The sequence below is a fragment of the Cololabis saira genome, chromosome 21 (assembly GCF_033807715.1).
Source record: "Cololabis saira isolate AMF1-May2022 chromosome 21, fColSai1.1, whole genome shotgun sequence".
Classification (NCBI taxonomy): Eukaryota; Metazoa; Chordata; class Actinopteri; order Beloniformes; family Belonidae; genus Cololabis; species Cololabis saira.
This window is the reverse complement of record NC_084607.1, coordinates 24,972,205-24,997,466: the sequence shown is the minus strand read 5'-3', so window position 1 is coordinate 24,997,466 and position 25,262 is coordinate 24,972,205. Positions and strand designations below refer to the sequence as shown.

Below are 25,262 nucleotides of genomic sequence, written 5' to 3'. Positions count from 1 at the left end.
TCTGTGTTTGGCAAAGAGGACGTGGCTTACGGAGGTATGCACCTTGATAAGCAAACACAGAAATATGAAAACAGTGACATGTCTACAAGCTTGACAGCTCAAATGCTGTATGTGTGTTTTGCTTCAATACCAAAGCTGGAATGTGACAGACAATAGTGTCGAGCTGTAAATATGCTACAACAAGCCTGGTTCACACTAGAACAGAGGAATCTATTCACTGCAGGGCAAACCGGCCTTCCAGCACCATCTCACATTTACAGCTCTATCTTTTCCATACAGTGAAAGACAGATCACGGTAAATGACCGTCTGCGGAGAATACCTGATTTACTTACATCTTCTGCATTTTAAAAACATTTTTACACCTTTATACTTTGGTGCTGCGAGACTCTGGGAATGTCCAAGCCCCTCTTGGAGATTCCCAGCCTTGCTGAGACATGCAGGAAAAGAAATTGGGAAAGGAGCAGAGCAGGAAAAGCAAGATCGTTTTTTCTCTCTTTCAACACCCTCCCATGACTCAAAGTTTATCTATTAACCAACTTCCACATCTCTATATTTAAGTATGTCAATAATATTGACTATTCCTTTTGAAAAGCTCTTTAAATCATTCATATAAAAAATTATTTTCATTTATTGTAGGAAATTTATCGATAAAGGTCTTAATGGCAAAGATAACCCTGAACGAGCTGCAAATCTCTACAGAGAAGATAACACGATGGCTCTGGGCAGAAGTTTCACAAAAAGTGTATGTACAAGTTGCCATTGCAACAGTGAAGGGGAAAGAAACACATTTTAGAGATAATCAAAAGACAAAACAAAAGATATATGCTCTCCTAACTATAATAACTATAACTAATATTTTTTTCTGTTATCACAGCAAACACAACCAGATAGAAAAGCATGGTGGAGGCAGTATTATGTTGTGGGACTTGATCAAATATGAAAAGAGACCAGTTATAACCAAATGCAAAAAGACTCCTCCAGAGAAATTCTACTGTAACAAAAAGTTTACCTTTCAGCATGACAAGCTCCCAAGACAGCGCTCCCCAGTCCAGGTCTTGGCATGTTTGACGTTTCTCTGCTCCAACACATCTGGCTCAGAATACCGGGTCAGTGATGGGCATGAAGACCAGACCTTGACAAGCTGAAGATGATCCATTCATTTGAAATCAGGTGTGTTGGATCAGAGTAAACATCTAAAACATGTCGGGAAGTGAGTTGTGAGGACCTGGACTGAAGAAAACGGTTCCAACCATACTACTGACACAAAACTGAGACTTGAGAAGAAATATTTAACTAATCCGGATGAAATCTTGGACCTCAGTCCAAACCCACAGAACTCATTCAACTCATTCAGAACTCCTAATTTTAGCTGGATTACTAGTTTGTTTTCCTAATTGGACAGCTTTAATGGACAAGATTTTAATTTAAATTGTAAGACCACAAAAGGAAAAAAATGGTAAAAAAAAAAGAAAATCACAATGGGATGAGCTCAGTTTCATAGCCTTGTAATGCCAAGTCTTCTGTTGTGGGAATTTATCACCTACAGTTTCATGACAATGAGGAAAAAGCACAACACAGTATCAGGAAATTTTATTTCATTATATGTATATAATTCTGTCTTTGTTAATCATTTAATTCATAATACCCATAGAATAAAACAGACTGTGACCATCAATAACTCATCGCTCTTGGACAATCCTTACGTCATTTTTAAAATAGTTCCTTATAAGATCTTGCCGGGGAAATTCAAGAAAAAAAAAAAAGTTTGTTTCAGAAAGACTGAAAACACTAATAGTAACAGTCACCCACAGGAAAAAAAAAATCAAATTAAAAACATACTAATAAAAAAAAAATACAACTTGAACTCCCTTTATGTAAAAAAAGAAAAAAAAAAAAGAACAACAAAACAACATTATACCATTGTAACAATATCAATAATAAGAACAACCATTTCAAAACCACATTTGGAAAGGCCCATCTGAAAAACAGGCGGCCCTTAAGACTCGTCAATACTGTGTGAATGTAGACGGGGCACGTTTACATGCAACACAAACACACCCCTCAGAAACACTGGATGTGTGGGTGAGTGTGTCAGGATTTCAGAACATGATCCTCTTGGTATGTTGCCATGGTTACCCAGCAAGATATTTGCTCTGGTAGTAAGAGGAGGGGGGGGAAACATTTTTTATTTTTTAAAAAAGAGAGAGAAAGCTAGGACGTCTGGTCTGGTTAAAAGCAAAGATAAACTGTTGGGAGAAGGCCCAAGAAAGCAATGAACACGTCCAAATCAAACACACGGACAGAACAAGAGTCTTGGCTTTACGTTTCTGATGAGTAGACGAACAAACACTGGGAAACAGAATCACTTCTGCACACGACCTTAACGCACGCAGCACAAGAAAATTAAAGCTAAACAAGCAGGATATGGGGGGGGGGGGACTCATCTAGGAAGGGAGGGAGGGCAGGGCACGTGGCTGGAAAGACAAAGTGCAGACGTGCTGATTGAGTCACAGGATGGGAGCAGGGATCCTGCTCTTGTAACTGTCCATTATCCAGGTGAGCCGGAGAAAGGGCAAAGAGAGAGGAGGCAGTGCAGTCAGTGAGGGGAAAAAAAAAAAAAAAAGGACAGGGTGCATGACGAGAAAAGAGAGGATTAAGAAGGGGAAGCCCTTTGAGTAAAGCGTGGCAAAAGGTTCGGAGGATAAACAAAAGCATAAATATGTCCATGCACCATAAAGCCTCACACCGATCCCAGAGTGCTGCTGAGAAAACACCGGCAGGTGCAGCTGAAGCTCCAGATATAAGAGGCAAGTCAGAGATTTTACAGCGAGACAAATGAGGCCAGTGCATCACGGGCCTGCCACAGGTACGGAGATCCAGTGCAGTTTTGGTCCATTTTTGCAGACTTTTTTTTTTTTTTTTTAAACTGGTTAGAGTACAAAAGAAACCAACACATTAGTTTAGACAGAACTGGGTCCACGAGTGATGCTCCACCAAGTGGGAACTAGCATAGTCACATCATCCAGTTTTAAAGAACAGGGAGCAGACTCTATAAACCAACATTAACAGACAGGAAATGCATGCTGACACGTATAGAAACACCAGGAACCGGGCCTGAGCAACATAGCATGAGCACCACTGTAGCACTATCTTTACCCACAATCGACAATACACATGTCAACAGCAGCCAGAAAAATGCAAAGAGGGAGCACAGACAGACCAGAGGGGTAGACTCAGACATTTGCACTGTATAACTTTCTGAATATTAATCTTGCAATCTTAAGATGTCGTTCTGCCAGTATCTAGCGCAGATGAATTTTAATAACCGTTTAGCTGTGCAGTAACAAGTTAAGTTCTCTCAGGACTTGCCAAAGAGATCTGCTGTGAAAAACGGACAGTTTTTTGCTTTTCGTAGCAGAAAATGTACAAGTGTGACATTAACAGGTTAAATCCCCATTTAAATTAACCAGCTCAATGGTTTTGCTCACTGGCATTTCTCACTTAGGCAAAACTGTTCTCCTAATAAATCAGATTGATGTCATAGTCTGAACACATCTGTTGTAACTTGCACTCCATAAATTTCCTCAGATTTGGCCGTTTTGTCAGTTTAGCGCGCGTAAACACTCCCTGATGTTGTAGGAGTTCCCGGGTCAAACGGCTGCAGAAACGAACGCAAGCTCTCAGGTTCAGGTTACCCATTTTCCAGAATGCTACAGTACAAGATGTAACAAGAGTGCGATGTAATTTCAGAAAAACAACATGGTGTTGCAAGTAAATCCGCCAGACAGTCATTCAGTTTCTAATGTTTCAAGTCTCATTGTTCTATATCCTGGCTAAAGCTGCACAGTGACACAAACATCAGCCGAACTGACGAGGCATCAACTCCGATGACATGTCTGGAAAATGGGCTTAGGTATCCCAGCTGCAACATCCGAACAAACATGCAGCTCAAAGGGTATGTGTTTTCGCTGCAGCCCAGTGTGTTCAAATCCCGTAGCATCTCCTGGATATAACAGTGTTTTTGCCCGAGAGAGAAATTCTGCATTAGAAGTGTGTTTAAGGGTCTAAATATCAGAAGAAGAAAATAAATCCCCAGCTCAGCTAAGTTCCTTGCACCTCTGCTACTTTGGTAGATTTCAGGAATGCATGCATCGATATGACCACACACTTTTTCAGCAAAAAAATAAATAAAAAAATAGAACAACAGTTAAGAAAACCTGTTAACATGCCACAATAAATATTGAATGCTTGTTTTCAAAAATAAAGTGTTCAAGACTGACTTGCAAATATAAACTCCAAACATACAAGTGTGACTCTGAGAACTGCAATAAGCACATAAAAAAAAGTATACATATATATTAGCAACCCCGTTCTTTTATCCTTCAGTCTCCAAGTCATAATTTACATGGATCAAAACAGAGTTATGATGTTGGTTAATACAGTAGTACGTACATATGACATGAGGTCACCGAAAGGAGAGCTGAGACGCGTAGAATTCCACAAGCTTGGGCAGTAAACCACAAAAAAATAAAAGAAAATCGAGGTGAGAGGAGAGTCCAACATGGACAGAACAGAAACAGTACGACACCACCACCTCACTCGACCACAGAAATCTAGTTCATACTTCACTGTCTCCTGCAGCAGAAATGGAAAGACAAGCAGTTAAATGTCCATATTTACGCTTTAAGCTTTTTGTTGGTTTCTTGAAGGGCTTTCTTTGTTTTAGCATATCATTTGGGGTCTTGTTGTCGCAATCATCTGTGTGGCTTCATCATTCGTTAGGTCTGCAAAAGAGGAGAAAGAGCAGATACACATTCCTTTCACTTTAGAAAGTGTTTCAAAGAAGTCAAATGTCAACATGAATATTTGAAAGGTCTACTGCATGAAACTGCAGTCAGAATTTTAGTAGAGGCGCGAGTTTGCTCTCAGCTGAACGGGCAACAAAGTCATAGATTAAAAGATTTGTTTGCTTTCTTGTTTGAGATTCTTGAAGCCAGATAACATCGTGCACTTCCTGCTGACATCAGGCTCAGCTCAGTACAGTCACTACATCTGTAAATACGTGAACGTTTTATAGTTCGGAGCAGAAGACACAGCACTGCTTCCAATAAAAACCCAGCTCGTCAGTTTTATTAGACAAAATTAACACAGAGTAGGAAAACTAAGAAAGGTTGTCTGCCAGCAGACGCTTCATAGTTGCCATGAAAGTTAAAAAAACAAATAAAAAAAAAAGTGATTATATCCATTTTATGTCAACTCATCAAGACATCAGAGAGTAGCAAGGAACTCGATGGCGTCATGATACAGGTCATAATAATCTCAGCCAGTATTGGGTCTAGTGACTTTTATCAATCAACCTACATCTTTTCTGAGCTATTCTGGCTGCCCAAAACCAGCTACTTCCCAAAAGTCTTCTTTGTAAAATAACTCTGCTACCCCTCCCATTCACAGCCATTTCCACCTGCAGAGACGATACCGAACCAGTGGCACCACGGCAGCAGTGACTTTATGTCATGCTGCACCTGAACGATTACGACGGCTGCAGAATTGCAAGTGTGATCTTGGATAAACAAAACTGTCCTTCACCTGTCAGCTAAACATCTTTGAATCTGGAATAAAGTGACAAACTTAACTCATATCATAAACATACGTTTACCCAAGTCTGTGTTGCATATTTCCTATCATCTTGTATATCAGTGAGATGTTTAATGGCTGTAAAATGTGCAGTTAAGGCTCAGGTGTGTTCGGGTGTGGAGTTCTACTCTACTGACATCTAGTGGTCTCGAAAAAGAAAATAGACAGCACTCTTGTAGTTAGAACACTAATCACACACAAAATGCTGCAGTCTGGTACAGCTCAACATTACACAGAATTTAGTATCTGATATCTGTATCGTTGCTCATCTTAAACTTCTCTTTAAATACAACTAAAGTTCTCTGTTACGTCCGACAATGCATACTGAAAGTAGCCAAGAGAAAATATCTTTTTTTCTCTAAAAGAAGCCTCACTATTACTGTAAGGCAGCTTGATGGAGGGGTAATGATCTGTGTTGCAGTCACTGATAAAGCTCGGCTGAAACTGGGTCATGCAACAGGACAATGGTCCCAAGCACACCGGCAGATCTACAAAATAGCTGAATAAGGAAAGAACAATGGAGTTTAAAATGGCCCAGTAAACGTACAGAACTTATCCTCGCTGAGGAAAGAGGAAAAGCAAGTACAGGGACTTGTAACTCTCTTCAATGGAAAAGTATTGTTAAAAAAGAAAACCAACAAAAAAACAAGTTTCTTTTTGTCTTCATTCAATTGTTGTTTTGAAAATACTTGTAAAATCGATAGTGACAAGAAGAAGAGTTGTTAGCTCAGACTGGTGAGGAGGCCCACATACGACAATGATTTACACAGGAAACTATTTAGTTAATGCAACATCAAACTTCTGCCAAGCAAACCTCTTGCCTAGTTTACATTGATTTCTTTCCAGCCATAGGAGTAAGCATCTTTTACTGCAAGACGGTACTGAGCATATACAGGCCACTGTATCTGAGGATGCATACAGCAATCAATAGGAGGAAAAGAATACCATCAGCCAAGTACGATATATTACACTTATATTGAATCAGAATTATCTTGCACTTCCGTGCACTTCCTATCACAGCACAGAGACTTGGAGACTTGTGTTGCCACAAATATGCTATTTTTTTATTTACCTGTGTCTGCGTCTGAGGCAGGATGTTTTTCTGGAACTGAGCAGTTTCCTCGTAGATCATTTGCTTGAGCTGTTCCTTCGGAAGATCATCCACTTCCATGGAGAACGTGAAGGGCTCCTGCGCTACAGGCTAAGACAGACACAGATGAAACACTTAAGATACGTACAACTGAAAGATGCAGCATGCCATCCATTTATCTCCGTCACACATTTAATACCATACATCCTCAAATATGCAATGCTGTAAGTGTTTATACGTGGTACGGCGTCCAGGCAACTTCATAATATTTCAAAGTAGTGGGATTAACGTTACGGTTATGACACTTATGACACTTATGACACTTATGACACTCAACACTTGAGAAGCTGTAGTGGCCTTGTTTAATCTTTTTCTTAATCGGATTTATTGAGCAAACTTAACACTAAATACAGAGTAGAGGGGCCTCTAAGCAAGAGGGAGAATATCTCACACTCAAATCTCGGCTCTGGTAGAAAAACTTTTAAAATCCCCCACAGCAGGATCCATTGATGAAGCCGTTTGGCACCAAAGTGTGTTTGTTCATTAAATACTTGTATTTCTGTTTGTTGTCTTTGGTACAAAGAGTGTTCAGCTGAAAAAGAGCCAAAGATCTTGCTGATAAAACATGTTTTTTTTACCTCATCTGAGGGATCATAGTACTGCTCCAGGTAAGGATGAGCCAGGGCCTCGATGACGCTGATGCGCTTGTGTGGGTTGAAGGTCAACATCCGGTCCAACAGATCCAGAGCTGCATCGGATCAGTCAAGAGGAGCGTTACTGACTTCAGTCCCCAGGTTGTGGAGTTGGGTTTTTCTTATAGTTTGCATGTTTTATTGTCATGTGTGATACAGAACAAACGTCATAGTGGGTATTTTGACCAAAACCCTATTGTGAAGAAATCTCTCTTTCCAGCTCCTTCTTTCTCACGTTAAATCATGGCCTACTGTCTGTTCACCAGACAAACTTAGGAGGGAGGGTAAAAAAATTACAAAGTTTCTCAGTTGTTAAGTTAAAAGATATATTGTTCACTGGGAGAAAAGTTGAGAAAAAGTGTGTCCTCACATGCCTCCACAAACCACAAAGAGTGTCTGAACCTGAGAGGAGCACTGCTACTGCTCCTCTTTACGTATTAGTCATAACGTGTCCCAACTGATCCGCCAACCAAAACACCTCCATGACCTTTTATATATCTGTATTTCATGGCTGGGCAAGTTAAGTAAGGAGTGCCAAGTTTACTGCGCATGATAACAGATGACTAAAGGCATGTTTGGATTGGTATGTTATTTTCTGCATTTTGATTTTCTCAAAAAAAAGTAATTATCAAAAGAACCAAGGCTCTGGATGACCTGAGGTCTCCCCAATCTGCAGCACATCACGCAAGCAGCAGACTGATTTCTTTTTACATTCTGCAGAGCAGTTTGGATTGTGAGGGCTTAGGTGCCAGGCACTAGTGGATAACACGTTGAAAAGAGGCACTTAAAGCCTCTTATATCATACAAATAGCCCGTATGAGAACCCTTTGGCCTCCCAGTCGATGATGGTCCACTTCAATCAAATGCATAGTTATATTTGTTTGGACGTGCATGTCCGACATTATCAGAAGTTACAATTCACTACTTCAATGTGGAAGCCAATACGTCGAGCAAAGGGGGCACGAAATAACAGTATCTCACTGTGAAACTGATGGGGAAAAGCCTATTATTAGGGGATAGTTTTTGTTCTTTGTTGGTTTTTTTAATGCAGGTATCTGAGTCGACCTAAGAGTACTGTATGTTTAAAACATATGCCTTTATTGCATTTTTGCTTTGTTTTCCTTGCCTTTTTCCCCAGTAGCCTGTTTTTGTTTTTTCTTGGTTTTTAATTCAAGCGATGAAAAATCCTTTGATGTGAAAGCGTTAAAACTCAGCAGCTGTCATCCCTGACGCATCTTCTGTATTTTTAAAATGGCACTGTTTAATTCTAAAATTATTCAAACATTTGACCTGCTGAATACTGTTCCTTGTTATAAAAGGCGTTTTACTTATAATTTGGAGAACCAAAATCAAAACAACATTGCCTCACACTTTCTTTCTAAACTTTAAAATTCCCAAAACTGATCCAATCCATGGTTAAAAGACCGGGATCTAAACTGAACTATGTGATCCCTTACATAAAAGTAAAGTTAATTGATTCATACCATCCCACTTTAATGTGTCGATAAGTGATCCCTACTTTGGGGCGATGTGGTGAAAATGCCAATATGAAAAGTAAAGCAACACTACTGATAAGCGAGCACTAAAGATCAGTTGTTTTTTACATCATGAAGGCAGTGTGTACCACTACTCTTTGAAAAAAAAAAAAAAAACAGGAAGTGCAGACCTTCACTTCAAGATCATTGGAGAAGAAAAGGGTACTAATGGAATATGATGAGACCATTCTGTATCGGTACCTGATGCAACTATAGCCATTTCTGGTCTGACCACTCCAGACTAGTCCTAACAGAGTCATACAGCTCTGTGAAACCTTGGTTTAACTATGTTCAAATGCCAGCTGAGGTGTAAGTACCAATTCTGAACACACTAGATGTGCAGGAGCCCTTTTCTCTCACAAGCCTATTTCTCTTTGAGGGTAAACTCAATGTGTCCAAGAAAAAGCAGAACATTAAAATACCTTTTGGATCCGCCTTGGGAAAGAGCGAGTCCCAGGGAACCTTATTTTTTGGTGGCAGGGACTTTAAGTAGTTCCTTGCCTTGTCGTTAATGATGCATTTCAGATCTTCCTCAGTTGGAGAGCCGAGAATGCCTGCACATAAAACAAAAACGACACATTTACATGGTTGGCTGTTGTTTTTTTAAATCTTTGCCGTTGAAATAAATGAAAAGCCATCACTCACTCAGTATGTGGTTGAGCTGGTCCAAGTAGTGTTTTCCAGGGAAGATGGGCCTGTTAGACAACATCTCCGCCAGGATGCAGCCCACTGACCAGATGTCAATTGACATAGAGTAGCCCTGAAACACAAAGGCATACACAGTGAAACTATGAAACTAGCACATGAAACACAAAACTTTCTTTCAGCATGCTTCACCTTTACCTTTGAGTTGAGCATGATTTCTGGAGCCCTGTACCAACGTGTGGCCACGTACTCAGTCAGGAATCCTGTGTGGTCATGGTCGGGATCAGCTATCCGTGCCAAGCCAAAGTCACAGATCTGAGAATGAAACACAGGTTCAGAACCCAAGATAAAATAAAAACATAAATCATTTAAACTCAACAAGAAAACAAGAATTTGAGTAAGGATAGACTGTATATGTGAAGGTCAGACCATGCACTGACCGTAGAAAATCCCCCCAAAACCCTGAGTGATACATATCAGACTGTAAAAGCCTCAATAAAACGTATTAAATGTTAAGGTTTGAGAGAGCAAATTTAGCAAAAAAAATACATTTCATCAATCGTTGCAGCCCAAAGACCTTTGGCACCGTGCAGTCATCAAATAAACCATGAACTTCTCTGAATAACTAAGCATTCTTGAGTCACATGTAAAGCCATGTGTTCAACGCTTAAGCTTAGGCAAAACTGGACTTAGCAACAGGTTTATCGTCCCAAGCAGATCAGTAAACCTATGGCAGGATGCTGAACAATAGAAAGAAAAAAAAAGCGAAAATATTGTAATGGCCTGAAATCCAGACCTCAACCTCATTAAAATTCTGTGTAGCTGCGCATAAACAGATGCCTGCAAATCTCTATGAACAAAAGCAACACTGTATAGAAGAATGGGGAAAAATTCCTCCACAAAAATGAGACATTGATAACATTATACAAAAAACAGTATATTGTATATTTAAGCTTAGTTTTTGTCAAATTAAATCTGTACATTTGAAAATTGTATTTACTTAATTTCTAAATCTAGCAAAGATCATACTGTACACTGAAGATCATAATCATCCATCATGTTGTAATAATGTGCTTTTCTTGGCACCGACCTTGAACATTCCTGGAACGTTTTATTCTCCGCCTAATCTTATTGTGAGATGGAGTTTGATATTGCTGCCAAAGACCCCCCCCCCCAAAAAAAAAGAAAAGAAAAAGGGCTTTTCACATGTGCCCACAGCAAAAGAGCAAACATCATACTTAAAGGCTTACTTTGAGGTCGCAGGTGGTGTTGATAAGCAGGTTGGAGGGCTTGAGGTCACGGTGCAACACATTGGCAGAGTGAATGTACTTGAGGCCTCGCAGGATCTGATAGAGGAAGTAGCACACGTGGTCGTTGCTTAGCTTCTGGGTCTTCAGCAGCTTGTACAGGTCAGTCTCCATCAGAGTCTGCACAATGTAGCTGGAGGGACGCACAGGTCAAGGTTGACAAGCACCAGTCTCCCACGTATGTTTCAGTAGTGGCCTACATGCTTTTAGGATTGAAACTAAGCTCATGCTGAAATATATATATATATATATATAAGCTGTAACCTCAAATATAATAATATAAATAAATATATATATATTTATTTATATTATTATATTTGAGGTTACAGCTTTCTAATTCAACCTTTAGACTGTGTGTATTTGTTTTTAGCATTCTTTCCAGAAACATATCTCAAGGCAAAAACAGACTCCTACACATGGGTTACCAAACGAGGTGAAATACATATGTTGCAATGGGTTGTTCCTCAAATCATGCCTCAGTAAAGCTCTAAACACTCACCACAAGCAACTAAAATGTAGGCAAACACATACTGAAGAGTTAAGACGTCATGAACATGTCTAAACCAACATTCTGTGGCAGACCGTGGTGCAAAAAGCCAAAAAGTAATGATGCTGGAACAACTTTACGAGTTAAGAGGGAATTTTTGTTTAAAAAATTCAAAGTAGTGTCTGTAGGTGATGAAAATGTAATGAAACCAACCACGATAGGTACAAGACAAACTCAAAGCCTTAAACTATACTGACCTTTCCCATCAGCCTCAGGTGGCCTCTGTGTTTTGTGCAAACATACAATACTTTTTTCCCACTAAAATAAAGAGCGCACCTGCTAACCACCTGTATGTTTCATACATTATTAAACATCTGATATGTAACAACATGCAATACTCCAGCTGACGTACACGACACGGTGACATTTGAATTTGTTTGCATCTGCCAGTCATCTGGAAAGATCCTCACAATGCAACAAAACCCAGTAACATTGTAGAGCAACTAGCCACATCAAAACAAGAAACAAGTTGCTGAAATAAAAAGGACTCACACATTCTTCCTGGTTTTCAGGGAACAATGCAGCCTTTCAAAGAGAAACTGCCAAAGCAGCACTCAGTGACAGCAACTCACTGGCAGTGTGTGCCCACACACCACCGCTGGCCACTCTGTGGACGAGGACTAATGCCTAATGTATCCGAATTACAGCAAGCAGAGCAATGATTCAGCAGCTGCACCATAGATGCTAACATTTTCAAAAGGAAGGGGATGGATTCAAAGAGCCAAAACATTTCTAAAAGTTCATATTAAATAAGATGGCTTTACATTTCAACATGTGCTGGATATGTAACACTAATAAGGTTGAAATGTAGCTCATCTGACCAGTTTTGATGCTAAAGCACCCCTAACAAAGCCTCAGATGATTTACAGGACTGTCTCAGAAAATTAGAATATTGTGATAAAGTTCTTTATTTTCTGTAATGCAATTAAAAAAAAACTAAAATGTCATACATTCTGGATTCATTACAAATCAACTGAAATATTGCAAGCCTTTGATTATTTTAATATTGCTGATTATGGCTTGAGATAGGATATTTGAATTTTCTTAAGCTGTAAGCCATGATCAGCTATATTAAAATAATAAAAGGTTTGCAATATTTCAGTTGATTTGTAATGAATCCAGAATGTATGACATGTTTGTAATTGCATTACAGAAAATCACAATATTCTAATTTTCTGAGACAGTCCTGTAGATAGGAATGTAGCTGTGCCTGAGTCTGAAATAGGGGGGGCCAAACAAAAAAGATTGAGACCCCAAGAGTCTCGACACAATATTGTTACAGCTTATTAAATGTAAGGTGGACTGATTTGTAAACTAACATCCAGAGAGCAACTTTCTACTAAATTCAGCATGAGCTATAGGCTACATTTTAGTAACATTTTTCAATACGTTAAAGCCTGCCTGTGTTTATTAACCGATCATACATTTTGTTTCAACGTCAAATTTTACTTATCAAGCTGCCCTGATTCTCATACTACGTTATAAGCTATGACATTTAAACTTATTGTTCTGTGCATGCTGGATTTACCACTGAAAAGATCTAAAGAAAACAACAACAACAACAAAACAGACCCTTTTATGATATTCAACTATAAAAGCCATTAATTCAGATGCTTCCAGTATCTTAATAATGTTCATTAAAATTCCTGCTAAGTAACTATTTAACCAGAGACGTCACTTTTATCCACAGTAACGCTGAAAGAAGCAACTTCAGGTGCTGTGCATCTTGAAATTAGACTGATTAGTAGTCCACAATAAAACATAAAGGCCACAGACATCAAAAAAGCATGAAAAGATACACATCCCTCATGTTGTCAATGTGCTGTGCCCTGATCACGTCATTGATCCCAATGATGTTCTCATGGTTGAAACGCAGAAGGATCTTGATTTCCCTCAGTGTACGCTGGCAGTACGTCTGGTGCTCAAATGGGCTGATTTTCTTGATGGCTACCCGCTGGTTTGTCCAAGTGTCGTGAGCAGCACTGCACAGAGAGAAGATGCAGAAAGAAGGCACACATGTCTTATTACACAAACTGAGCAGATAACAGCCTTCAAAAGGGTGCAGCAGACTGTCCCTACAGATAACAATCGCAGCAGATATGTTGTCATGTGGAGTGTTGTGCAGCTTTATAAGTGTAGGCCTGAGTGCATGTGCAGCGTGTTGAGAACTGTACTGTTAATGAAGTGAGATTAAAATCACACGTATGTTTTTACATGGCATTCAGGAAGAATAGGGATTACATCACTGCTTTCATTTTTGTAAAAAACGTATTATTGCGCAACACACTAGTAAAGGGGGCACGTTCATGCAAGCTCTCCCACGCCTGAAATACTACGAATAGGATCTAATGAACAATGAAACAGTCTGTTTTAACCTTTCGCTCAGGTTATTTAACAACATGAAATCCTGCAGCAGAGAGCCAGGTGACCGTCCTCCAACCCAACCGGTAGGTGTAGTCAGTGTTTACAAACACTCACGACTGCAATAGTGAGATGTCACATGACCAAGGCGACACAAACACTACAGCATTTTGCCATCACATTTGGGGGACTAAACCATGTGTAACCCCAAGACTCACTGATCGTGCTGCAATGACTTTACTGATCTGATGATAGTAATAATGGGCCAGGACTGCTTAATTAATGCATCCGCGCAGATCACATGCAGCGATAACAGGCAGAAAGGCCGTGCCACCCACGATAAAACCCCCTGTTGCTCCTCTGCAGCGGAAATCACGCTCAACTGGGAGTGCAATACAGATCAGTGCAGTGTAACTGAGTGGTTGGAGCTGTATGTAAAAGTGAAGCGCTTGCATTAGCCTGCAGCAGATCTGTGCTCTGATAGTACACCACGTCCTGCGCAACACCGGTGTTCTGCCGATCCTTGCTACCTGCCGAGAAATGCTACTTCTGCGCATGCGCACAGTCGATTTTCAAAGTTTGATTGCTACGACCATCATTTCTTGCACGATGTAAAATTGATAATACGGGATGTTGAGTATTTTTATCCTTCAAAATACATTACCCATGCCATGAGCTGCATTACACTTTGTGAACATTATACGATAAAGAGGGGAAAAAAAACTATTCTATGGCTTTATTTAGCCAGGCAGGTCATTAATAACACATTCTTATCTACAATGACGGCCTAGCAAACGACAAGGATCACTTGGGGGGAAAGGAAGTGGGCTAGAGAGTAAAACAGTAAAATTGTAGCATAAGGTAGCATTTTTCGGCAAGGTAGCAAGGATTGTCAGAACCCCGGTCCTGTCTTCCTGTAGCCACGCCTGCACCCATCTGGACCTGCACCCATCTGGACCTGCACCCATCTAGACCTGCACCCATCTAGACCCATCTAGACCTGCACCCATCTAGACCTGCACCCATCTAGACCTGCACCCATCAGGACCTGCACCCATCAGGACCTGCACCCATCAGGACCTGCACCCATCAGGACCTGCACCCATCATGACCTGCACACATCATGACCTGCACCCATCAGGACCTGCACCCATCAGGACCTGCACCCATCTGGACCTGCACCCAGTACTGGAGTTGAGGGGGGATGAGGGGGGATGGCATCCCCCCTGAAATAAAAACGGTCAAAATCATCCCCCCTGTAAAACTGCCATCCCCCCTTTCCATCCATTATGTCATTTCATCAATGAATGTGGTTTTACTGCTATTTCAACATTTAGAGTAATCACCAGAAAAATAACACCAGAAAAATAACTTATTTGACAATTTTCACCTGTTTCAAGTAAATTTTCACTTGAAATAAGTAGGAAAATCTGCCAGTGGGACAAGATTTATCTTCTTATTACAAGCAAAAACAGTTTTAAGTGTAATGAGATTTTTTTTTAACTAAAATTAGACATTTTAACTAGAAATAAGACAAGTATTCTTGTTAAGATTTTGAGTTTTTGCAGTGATCCATTTTACTTATCCTGTGAAGGACAGAATCATATTGATAAGTTCAGAAAACTGTTTTTTATTTTTGTGTTTTGATGTAAGCCCAGTGGATATTTAAAGCTTACAGAAGGCTGCATTTAACTGCTGCTATGTCATTCCTGCAGTATTTCTGCAGGTGTTTTGGTCAGTGCTATTATTTGTAATATATAATATTATTTGTAATCAGCACAAATTATCTGTCCCCATATGATAAAATCCACCATCCCCCCTGATTTTATTTTACAACTCGAGTACTGCCTGCACCCATCTGGACCTGCACCCTGGTGCCACCTGCCTCCTCTGAAATACTCTAACTACTCATATTTAACTAGGAGAGGTTTGTTAAACACACAGCGCACTGAGGTTTTGCAGGTTTTATCCTCACATAAAACATCAACTTTGCACATCCGTGCAGGACTCACCACACCATGCCGTACGCCCCCTCCCCGATGTAACTGAGGTTGGTGTAGCGGGGCCCCACTTCAAACATCTGGCCCCGGACCAGCTCGGCGCAGGGGCTGGGCTCCATGGCGGTGGCCGCCGCAGCCTTGGCGGGGACGGCCGGCTCGGCTCGCGCAGCCCCGTCCGCCTCGGCGGCTGCAGCGGCGGCGGCGGCTCTAGCGGAGCCGGCCTCCCCGGCGGCCCCGCCGGCTGCAGCCTCGGCTCCCGCGGCTGCAGCCGGCGGGGCCGCCGGGGAGGCCGCCTCGGTGGCGGCGGCGGTGCCGGAGTCTTCAGCCCCGACCTCTGCAGCAGGGCAGCTCGGATCCGCCATTCTTCCTCCCTCGCTTTGTCAAAAGTGTTGTTTTCCTGGATGTCCGGGCGAGGGTGGATTATTGTGATCAGATGAGAGCAACTCTCTCTTTACTACCAGTGTAAACAGATTTCCCTGCGCGGATCTGCTCTCTCGCCAGTGAGTAAGTAATAATGCGCAGTCAAACTACGATAATACAGGTGCGTTAGATATGTTTAAGAGAATGACTTGTTTGGGCGGGGCTCAGTCAATTTAAGTGGAGGCCCCTCCTTTACGGCTCCTGTAGAGAGAAACAAGCGCCATCAGCAGATTACAGCGGTAGTAGCCGCTAGTAGGCGTAACGACGTGTTGCTGCTAGGTATGGAGTTATAACAATTGAAACAAAAAAAAAAAAGGAAATGTGGAAATATTAAGAGACATTACGAAACATAAAATAACAATTTACATATTTAAAATTTATTTTCTTTTTATGCATTTAAATCAATATTTTACGACTTTCTAAATTAATTTTCTTTTAGTTTATTATTTACCATATCACTTATTAAAAAAGCAAATTTTTCTTTAATGATTTATTTTTCTCATTTGGTTTCCTTTTATTCTTTTGGTACATTGAAGAGAACAAGATGTCCCCACCCCTTTTTGGATAAAAAAACAACCCTCAACTGCTTTTGTTGAGCAATAACATGTTTGAAGAGATAAGAGATAAGATAAGATAATCATTTATTTCTCCCTCAGTGGGGAAACTAACTTGTTAGCAGCAGTACACTTAACACACACATGCAGGGAAGGGGATAAAAAAGTAAAAAAATTATATAATTACAAAATATAGTGCGAAATATAGTGCAAAAGAAAAAAACAGTGCAAAAAAAGCAGGTAGAATGAGTATGAGGTAGACAGACAGATATTGCACATATGGTTATTGCACATCTTGTTATTGCACGTGTTATTGTCCATTAGCTACTGAGAGCAGGCCTGGTTGTACAGTCTGATGGCAGCGGGGAGGAAGGACCTGTGTGTTTGCTAATATAAAGGTGTTAAATAAATGTGTGTTGCTTCATAGCTGATTGATGTTGAAATCATATGGCCTCTCAGGGAAACAATTTTATAAAGTCGTGGCTGCGCCACTATCAACAGCTTTATAAAGAAAAACTTTGACATTTTGGGAACAATAAATGTCCATTCACTCTGCCCCTGTCAAAGTGGATGAACAATGTTACCTGGTGGCTCCAACAACACATCCCAATCTCTTGAATTAATTCCATAGAATCTCAGTAAATGAATTTCAGATGATGTCCTTTCAACGAATTATCACATCTGACTACTATGACTTTCAACATCAGAACCAACTACTTTTTTGATCTGCCTGTGATGAAGGAATAATCACAAATACATAGGTTTTGCATGTTCACTCTGTGCTTGTGTGAGTTTCTCCAGGTACTGTCTTTTTTCCACAGTCCATGTATGCATATATGTCAGGGTAATTTGAGTCTGGAGTGTCTACATGTAACTGTGATTAACTGGCAACCTGTCTAAGGTGTACATTTCCCTTTAGCCTGACTCCAGCAGACCCCTATGACCTAAGTAGAATTAAAATGTAATTAATGCATACATGAATGTATGCATTAATTAAACTAATATAAACACAGACTTGATGAAAATGCCTTTATTTTTCTTTTGGTTTTTGTTGTGTTGTTATATTTTTACATTCATTCATTCATTCATTCATTATTAACCTTCCTTTCAAGAATTAATAAAGCATTGATGAATTGAACAGAACAGAGTTTTATTTTGTCGTCTTTCTTTCATACTTTTCATTCTTACACTTTTATTTTCGTAATCCTTTACACATTTTTTGTGCCCATCATACCATACTATTATTTCATTGGCAACCTACAAAACAAAGCTGAAAGAATTACAGACACCAAAAGAAAAATAAATTTACTCACGTTTCTCTATAAATACGTAAATGTGCATTTAGTTTTAGCATTATTTTAGTATATACGTTTTCTCCTATTTATTTGTGAACTTTAAGGAGACATTTATAAAGAAAAGAAAAAGTAGTGCGTCCACCGCGGAAACGAGCCTTCTGTTTGCCTACGTCATCGCGCAGGGCGGTCACTTCCTAGTCAGGTTTTCTCCCTGGGGTTGTTGCACATGCTGACTGGGGTTGCTTGATATTTTCATTTTCAGTATCTAACCTAGAGGAATGGTTCATCCTCTCCAAAGAAATTGGACGAATCCAATTCGATTAGCACTTACTCTCTTTGGTCTTCGTCTCCCGTGTGTCGCCTGGACCTCCGGGATCAGGTATGAACAGGAAAGGCTGATTTATGGTTCCGCGTTACACCAACGCGTAGCCTACGGCGTAGGTTACGCGGCGCCGCGCACGTACTTTCGCGGCGCCGCGTATTTTACGCCGTAGGCTCTGCGTCGATTTAACGCGGAACAATAATTCAGGCTTAACGCTAAATTATAGGCTACAGGTTTACATATGAAACATGACACGATGTTAGGTTTCAGCGTGAAGCTAACATTTGATTTAATAACAAAAGCATTTGGTCATCTATGTACCACAATCAGCTTATTTCGTAATAAAAGCATGAGTCACTTATGTGCCAGAAACCACTGCGCACACGCATAAAACTCCATTTGAGTTGTGGGCAGGGGCGAAAATCCCGTTTCATAGTTGGGGGGGACAATAAACAGTAAAATTTTAGAGAATAAATCCAGGGGGGGACAAGGAATAAAAGTTTTAGCCTTCCTTTAATACAGCATTTTGACATTTTCATCTCTATCTCGCAAACAGGCAGAAGACCTTTCTTAGAGTAATACAAAACAATGGTATTAGGTGGAAGGTGGCAATAATACAGCACATCTGACATAATACACTGCAAAAACCCAAAATCTTAACAAGAATATTTGTCTTATTTCTAGTTAAAATGTCTCATTTTTAGTTAAAAAAAAATCTCATTACACTTAAAACAAGACTCATCACTGGAAAAAAACAACAATTTTCACCTGTTTCAAGTAGATTTTCACTTAAAAATCTGCCAGTGGAACAAGATTGTTTTGCTTATAAGATAAATCTTGTCGCACTGGCAGATTTTTCTACTTATTTCAAGTGAAAATTTACTTGAAACAGGTGAAAATTGTCAAATAACAAGTTATTTTTCTGGTGATGACTCTTGTTTTAAGTGTAATGAGATTTTACTGTTTATTATTATTTTCGATTTCGGTTTCGGCCACAATTTTCATGTTGGTGCATCACTACTAAATACTACTGCATTGTTCCAAAATTATTAATTCTGTCTCAAATTATTCTAGGGGGGGACAGCTTTACTAATGGGGGGGACTTGTCCCCCCTGTCCCCCCCGGGATTTTCGCCCCTGGTTGTGGGGTATTTAATTTTCACATTACAACATTTTGATATATGTTATCTTGAACATTAAAAAATGTCTCATTGTGTCTGATATTCCTCTCTCGACAGGGCTCCTATCTCCTGCGTGTCTTCTGATCCTGTCAGGATCATCAAAAACAGCAAGCCCTCTTACACCAGTTTCTGCAGCTTTTATACGACCGAGACAATGCCATCCTCAGCAGCGCCTCATGTCAAATCCAGGTGTGCACAGTATCCAGGCTCTACTGTCACGCGCTCTGCTGTACCTGATGACAAGGTGGACTGGAGTGTGAGTTGGCCTGAGTATGATCCAGTCTGCTACACTGCCCCTTCAGTTTTAAACAAACCACAGTGGGCTGATCCTGATATTGGGTGAGGAACACTTACATAGTTTAATGTGCTTTAAGTTTTAACATTCAATAACATTTGATAAATGTTATGAGAGATCCAGATTTATTTATTTATTTATATTTTTCTGTCACTTGCAAAATATCGTATATGAAGTTTTATCACACTATTCTTAGCAATGTTTACTTGTTTTGCAGCTCTTTCTCGCCACAGTTCAACGCTTTAGACGGTGCTGTGGACAGGACAAGCTTTCAGGGCAAGTACAGAGTGGAAAATGGAACGCCACTGTAAGTTACCAAGTCCATGGAGAAATAGTTCTTAAAACTTTGCAAAGGGTGCTCCTAATGATGCTTTAATATTTATTCACAGCAGCATCAGGATAATTGTCTTATACAGGCCTGTCAATACCTCTGAAATGCTTCCCAACTGCAGGACGACTCGATATCCTCTCTATACAAAGATTTATCTTTACAAATTAGTTTTGCTTTTGTCTCAGAACTGGGATGAGCTACTCTTGTCCTCACTGGCCTCTGTCTTGCATGTTTGATGTTTTTTCCTGTTTAATCACCCCCTGATACAAGTGGTTGTGTCATTAAAAGAGATCTTGATGACAAGTTTGTAACGACCATCAATTTGAATCAGGTGTGTAAAAGCAGGGAATCAACTTAAACATGCAGGACAGTAGCTGTTGAGGACAGAAGTTGCACATCCCTGTCTCAGAACATTTTAACCTCATTTTGACCTTTTTAAATGTAATTTTTTGGGGGGGGGGATTGTACAGTTGAGTACATATGACTATTGAAACGTGCTTTTTATTATTTAGAAATCCTCTGGGGCGCACAGGGCTGGCTGGTAGAGGTTTGTTAGGCCGGTGGGGTCCCAATCATGCAGCAGATCCAATTGTCACAAGGTATTTTTTTTTTCATTTTTTTATCTCATAAACTTATCATTCAACTCTTCACAAATGGAAGTTATTTGATTTATAAAATAACAACTAAAAGTAGGAAATCTAGGTCTTTAAACTTAAATTAATAAAGTTTAAATGTTTCATTATATTCCCAAGTAAAGGAGGTAGTTTCTGACTTTTGCATTTCTTTTTCTAAACCTGTGACAAGCTTACATATTTCCCTGTCTGGCAGATGGAAACTAGATGTCAAAGGAGCAAAGATACATCACTCAGTCTCAAAACTGCCAATTCTGCAATTTGTGTCCATCAAGAGGAAAGATTGTGGAGAGTGGGCCATTCCTGGGGTTGGTTCAGTCATTATACTCTCTTGTCTCTGCAATCTTGTTTTACCAACCTTTTATTATGCCTTCCACAATATTTTAATGTCTACAGGACATTTATTTTTCTCCTGGAAATAAGTTTTAAAACAATTAAGTTCTTATAAAAAAGAAAAGTACAGCTTCTTTCCTTTCTAGGGTTTTTAGTATCAAGACACAAGAAAAATAATCTAATGTATCAGTTCTGTTAAATCTGGTCGCCAACACATTATATCTTTTAGCGACTAATTTCATATTAACGCAAAACCAAACCAAACTGAGCACTGCAGTCCCTTCACTGTATACTCTTACTGCTGTTTGTGCCGTCTCTGCCTAAACGTGTGACAGGTGGTGTAAAAGGGGCCAAAGTATGATTTTCCAGTTACTCCATGGCAGATGTTGGACCTAAACTTAGAGCTATTATATATATCTGAGCGTTTAGACCAGAACACTGTCAGGGAAATGCCAGGTAAAATATCAGCAATTATTTTAGAGAAGCAATTATTGTAGCCATCTATCTGGAGAGGATAATAAGGCCAATTCCAACCCCGTTGTACAGTTGTCATCCAGCATCTTAACCTACCGAGCTGCAAAGCTGTGCATTCTACTTGTGTTACTGGTATTGGATATAATGCAGAAAGCCTGTTCTTTCTCCAGAGTAGCTTAGATGTCTGTCTAAGCTGAGCACAAGTGCTGCAGCAGTGAACACATTTTATCATTCTACAAGATAAGCCTTTATTCATCCCACATGCACTTTATTAGGTACACTTATCCAACTGCTCGTTAATGCAAATGTCTAATTAACCAATCACATGGCAGCAACTCAATGCATTTGGGCATTTAGAAATGGTTAAGACATCTGCCGTAGTTCAAACCATCAGAATCAGAATTGGGAAGTGTACAACGCTTTCATTTGAATATCGTGAAAACCTCTTGTTGGAAACAGTCTAGACATTTCCACATTATGATTTATAAGAAACATTGAAATTGCTTCTTCATATATACTTCATTTTACCAACCAACGAGTTTTTTTTTTTTCTCCCCTCAACCATGACTGTTAAAATGATCAACAAAATAAATTAATATTTTGTTATGAGGACAGAGGTCTTTTTCTTGTACTTGTCAACTAGTTATCACAATTTACAACTCAGTTCACTGGTATGTCATCAACCTGTAAATTACTTAGATGTGTGTACATGTTGGTTTTGCAGGGGATGGTAGATCCAGGGGAGCAGGTTTCTCTCACTCTGCAGCGGGAGTTCTCCGAGGAAGCACTGAACTCACTTTCAGTCCCGGAATCAGAGAGAGCACAAATCCACCAGCGCATCACCAAACTCTTCAGCTCACCAGGATTTCAGGTCAGTACAGTAGTTCATATAGCAGCTCCCTTGTTTGTGTTTCAGTCAGTATGTATTTTTACAAGGAACACATGGTGACAGAGCCTACCGTACATTCAGGATGCAGTCATATCAGATTTGTTTCTTATCCATGGATTGTCTTTACTGCAACATGCAAGTGATCAGATCAGTTGTGTTTTTTTTGTCTTTTTTCTTAGTTTAATGTAGATTAAATGACTTTCTCCGTCTTTCTCCTGAAGGTTTATAAAGGCTATGTTGATGATCCGCGAAACACTGACAATGCTTGGATGGAGACCGTTGCTGTCAACTTTCATGATGAGTCAGGTATCTTTTTAACAATTTTTACATTAAATTGTCACATTCACATTTTTGCATAGTACATTCCCTGTATGATGTTCGTGTTTCAAAAGCTGCAGCATTAGTTAATCCAAATTTACAGACCATTCTCATTAACTTGCTGGAGTTTTCTTTCTGGATATATCTTAAAGCAAAATGAGAATGCATGCTCTTTTTTCTTTTTAAACCCCTATGGTATCTCTGTTATTGCAGGCAACAGTGTGAGTGAGCTGCCACTGCAAGCTGGAGATGACGCAGGACAAGTCCAATGGGTTGATCTGGATTCATCTTTGGCTCTTTATGCAAATCACTCACATTTCCTGCAGCTGGTTTCCAATGAGAGAAAAGCCCATTGGTAACTGAGGACTGTCCTTCTGTAACGATAAAGCAAACCTTAAGAGCAAATGTCCATTTAGCAAGTATTCCCCTAATGAAGGTCTTACCTCACTAATTTATTCATGATAATCAGCTGTGTGATTAAAAAACCTAATATGCATGTGATCTTCCAGCCTGTAAGATGCTGGAAATACCATATACTATAAATGTCATTATGGTATCAGAATGGTATCTTGACATTAATCTTTAGGAGTGGAGAAAAGATATAATCAGTATCAGCACTGAGACTGAGCACTTTTACACCTAAGCTAGAAGAACATCTTTGCAAGTACTAACAGATGGTGGACGCATGGACCATTTCACACTTTGCAGCCTTCCTTTCCAAACAAATGTTTACCTCAATGCATGCCATCTCGCTGCTGGGAGGCAAGGATAAAATATTTTGCACGAAAAGGATTGTAACCTTGAAGGATTTTTGCCATGAAGAACTGTATGATGACAGCTCTCCATGAATAATCAATTGATGCTGTTTTTTGTTTTATCAGGGATATTTTTCTGACTTCAGTCTGAATTTACTGATGTCATAAACAATTTTGTAAATTCCCCATCATCTTTTTAGTGAGGGTAACCAGTGAGCACTTACAGAGAGAAAGGAACATTTAATCTGCAGGTAATTATGATTATCAAGTTGGAACCTTTTACACAAAACCAGAAATTAATTGGAGCCAGTTCTACTGCAAATCCAACCAGCCTTCTTTATTTACTCTACTGATGGATTTGACAGCTTTTCAGTGAATATGAAGTTTGATCCAAGCAGATATGCGTTGGTAAGTCTTACTGTTAGGTACATTATGCAACAGGAGCTTGAAATTGGACACAATGTCATATAGATGCTCTTTCAGTTTTGGCAGAGTGCAGTCAGACTGCTTTACAACAGTGCTGGCGTACACTAAGAGCCTACAGCATTGTGGGCAGAGAGAATATTTCCCATCCACATTTCCCTTGTCATTTAAACTGGCAACCTTCCACTCACACAACACTCTTGTTTCTTTTTCCTACTTGAATATTACCTAAGACAAAGTAAAATACTGGTAAATGTTAAGAAACAAATGCTGTTTGACTAGTTCAAATTAGAAAATTGATTTTGTGGTGAAGCTTTACTCACAGGACTCAATTCACTGTATATTGTACAAAGAATAACAAAAGTGCCCACCAAAATGTCTGAAAACCCACCTTCATCATTTTCACATAAAACTGTGAATTGTGTGGTATTTAATTGCTTGGCACTGTAGTTTGTTATGTCATCCCTGCTAAATGTATTACTTGACTGAAAGTATATACTGTATATCATCAACTAATGTCATATGATAGCAAAAGAAACAATCTACAAATGTTTGTTAAAAGGTTGTTTTGAGTTTTGTTTTTTTCAAAGAGCAACACTAACATCTGATTTCATCTGACTGTGTCTTGTAATAAAAATACACAAATATGTATACCTTGTACTAAACACCCTCACAAATTAGTTCAACACAACACATGAATTGTGAGGGTGTTTGTAAAAAGGATAATCTTTTTTGCCTGACAAAACAGTTGAGCTTTTATTGAATCAGTTTTATCTCTTTTCATGGTCTCTTGGTCTGGGAATCTTGCACTTAAAAAGAAGAATTGTCTGAACCAAATAGTGAAGTGGTCTAGTAAGATAATGAAAGAGCAGCAGATGAATCCAGACATGCTGTTTTCCAGACAGATACAAACACTGTCTGGATGCAAAACCAAATGTTTTAAACAAAGATTAATATACTGCCTTAAATAAATAGATATGGTTTTAGCATTTTTTGTTGTGATTACCATAATCATTCAAAACCATAATCAGATTATGGTTTGTGTTGTATCTATTTACTAATGGTGCATTATTACTAGACTCACCAGACCACCTTATTGTAAAGCAAATTTATCTTTGGGTACAAATAAAGTTGAACTGAACTGAACAATATGCTTGTATTGTATTGTTTCGCTCTTCTTCTTTATGGATGCTTTCTGCTCTATTCAGCAGCACAGCATTTACTACAAT

The 25,262-nt window shown here is 39.5% G+C and overlaps 2 protein-coding genes across 3 annotated transcripts; one reads left to right on the top strand and one right to left on the bottom strand.

Moving 5' to 3' along the window:
• Positions 1–1,576: 1,576 nt before the first annotated feature.
• Positions 1,577–16,457, bottom strand: mapk3 (mitogen-activated protein kinase 3). Its single transcript, XM_061712008.1, has 10 exons — positions 16,061–16,457; positions 15,825–15,925; positions 13,251–13,433; positions 10,848–11,037; positions 9,796–9,912; positions 9,598–9,712; positions 9,375–9,506; positions 7,364–7,473; positions 6,708–6,836; positions 1,577–4,785 (listed from the first exon to the last, which is right to left on the bottom strand). Exons 1-10 carry the CDS (start codon positions 16,172–16,174, stop codon positions 4,780–4,782), a joined length of 1,197 nt encoding a protein of 398 aa, XP_061567992.1. The 5' UTR covers positions 16,175–16,457; the 3' UTR covers positions 1,577–4,779.
• nudt9 (nudix (nucleoside diphosphate linked moiety X)-type motif 9) lies at positions 16,156–25,182 on the top strand. 2 transcript variants are annotated; one of them, XM_061712007.1, is made up of 8 exons: positions 16,156–16,316; positions 19,641–19,922; positions 20,096–20,185; positions 20,722–20,808; positions 21,038–21,149; positions 22,373–22,519; positions 22,759–22,843; positions 23,069–25,182. In XM_061712007.1, exons 2-8 carry the CDS (start codon positions 19,738–19,740, stop codon positions 23,212–23,214), a joined length of 852 nt encoding a protein of 283 aa, XP_061567991.1. In that variant the 5' UTR covers positions 16,156–16,316; positions 19,641–19,737; the 3' UTR covers positions 23,215–25,182. The 2 variants fall into 2 exon arrangements, with proteins under 2 accessions (XP_061567991.1, XP_061567990.1); XM_061712006.1 differs by lacking the exon at positions 16,156–16,316 and adding an exon at positions 18,290–18,460.
• Positions 25,183–25,262: the final 80 nt, after the last annotated feature.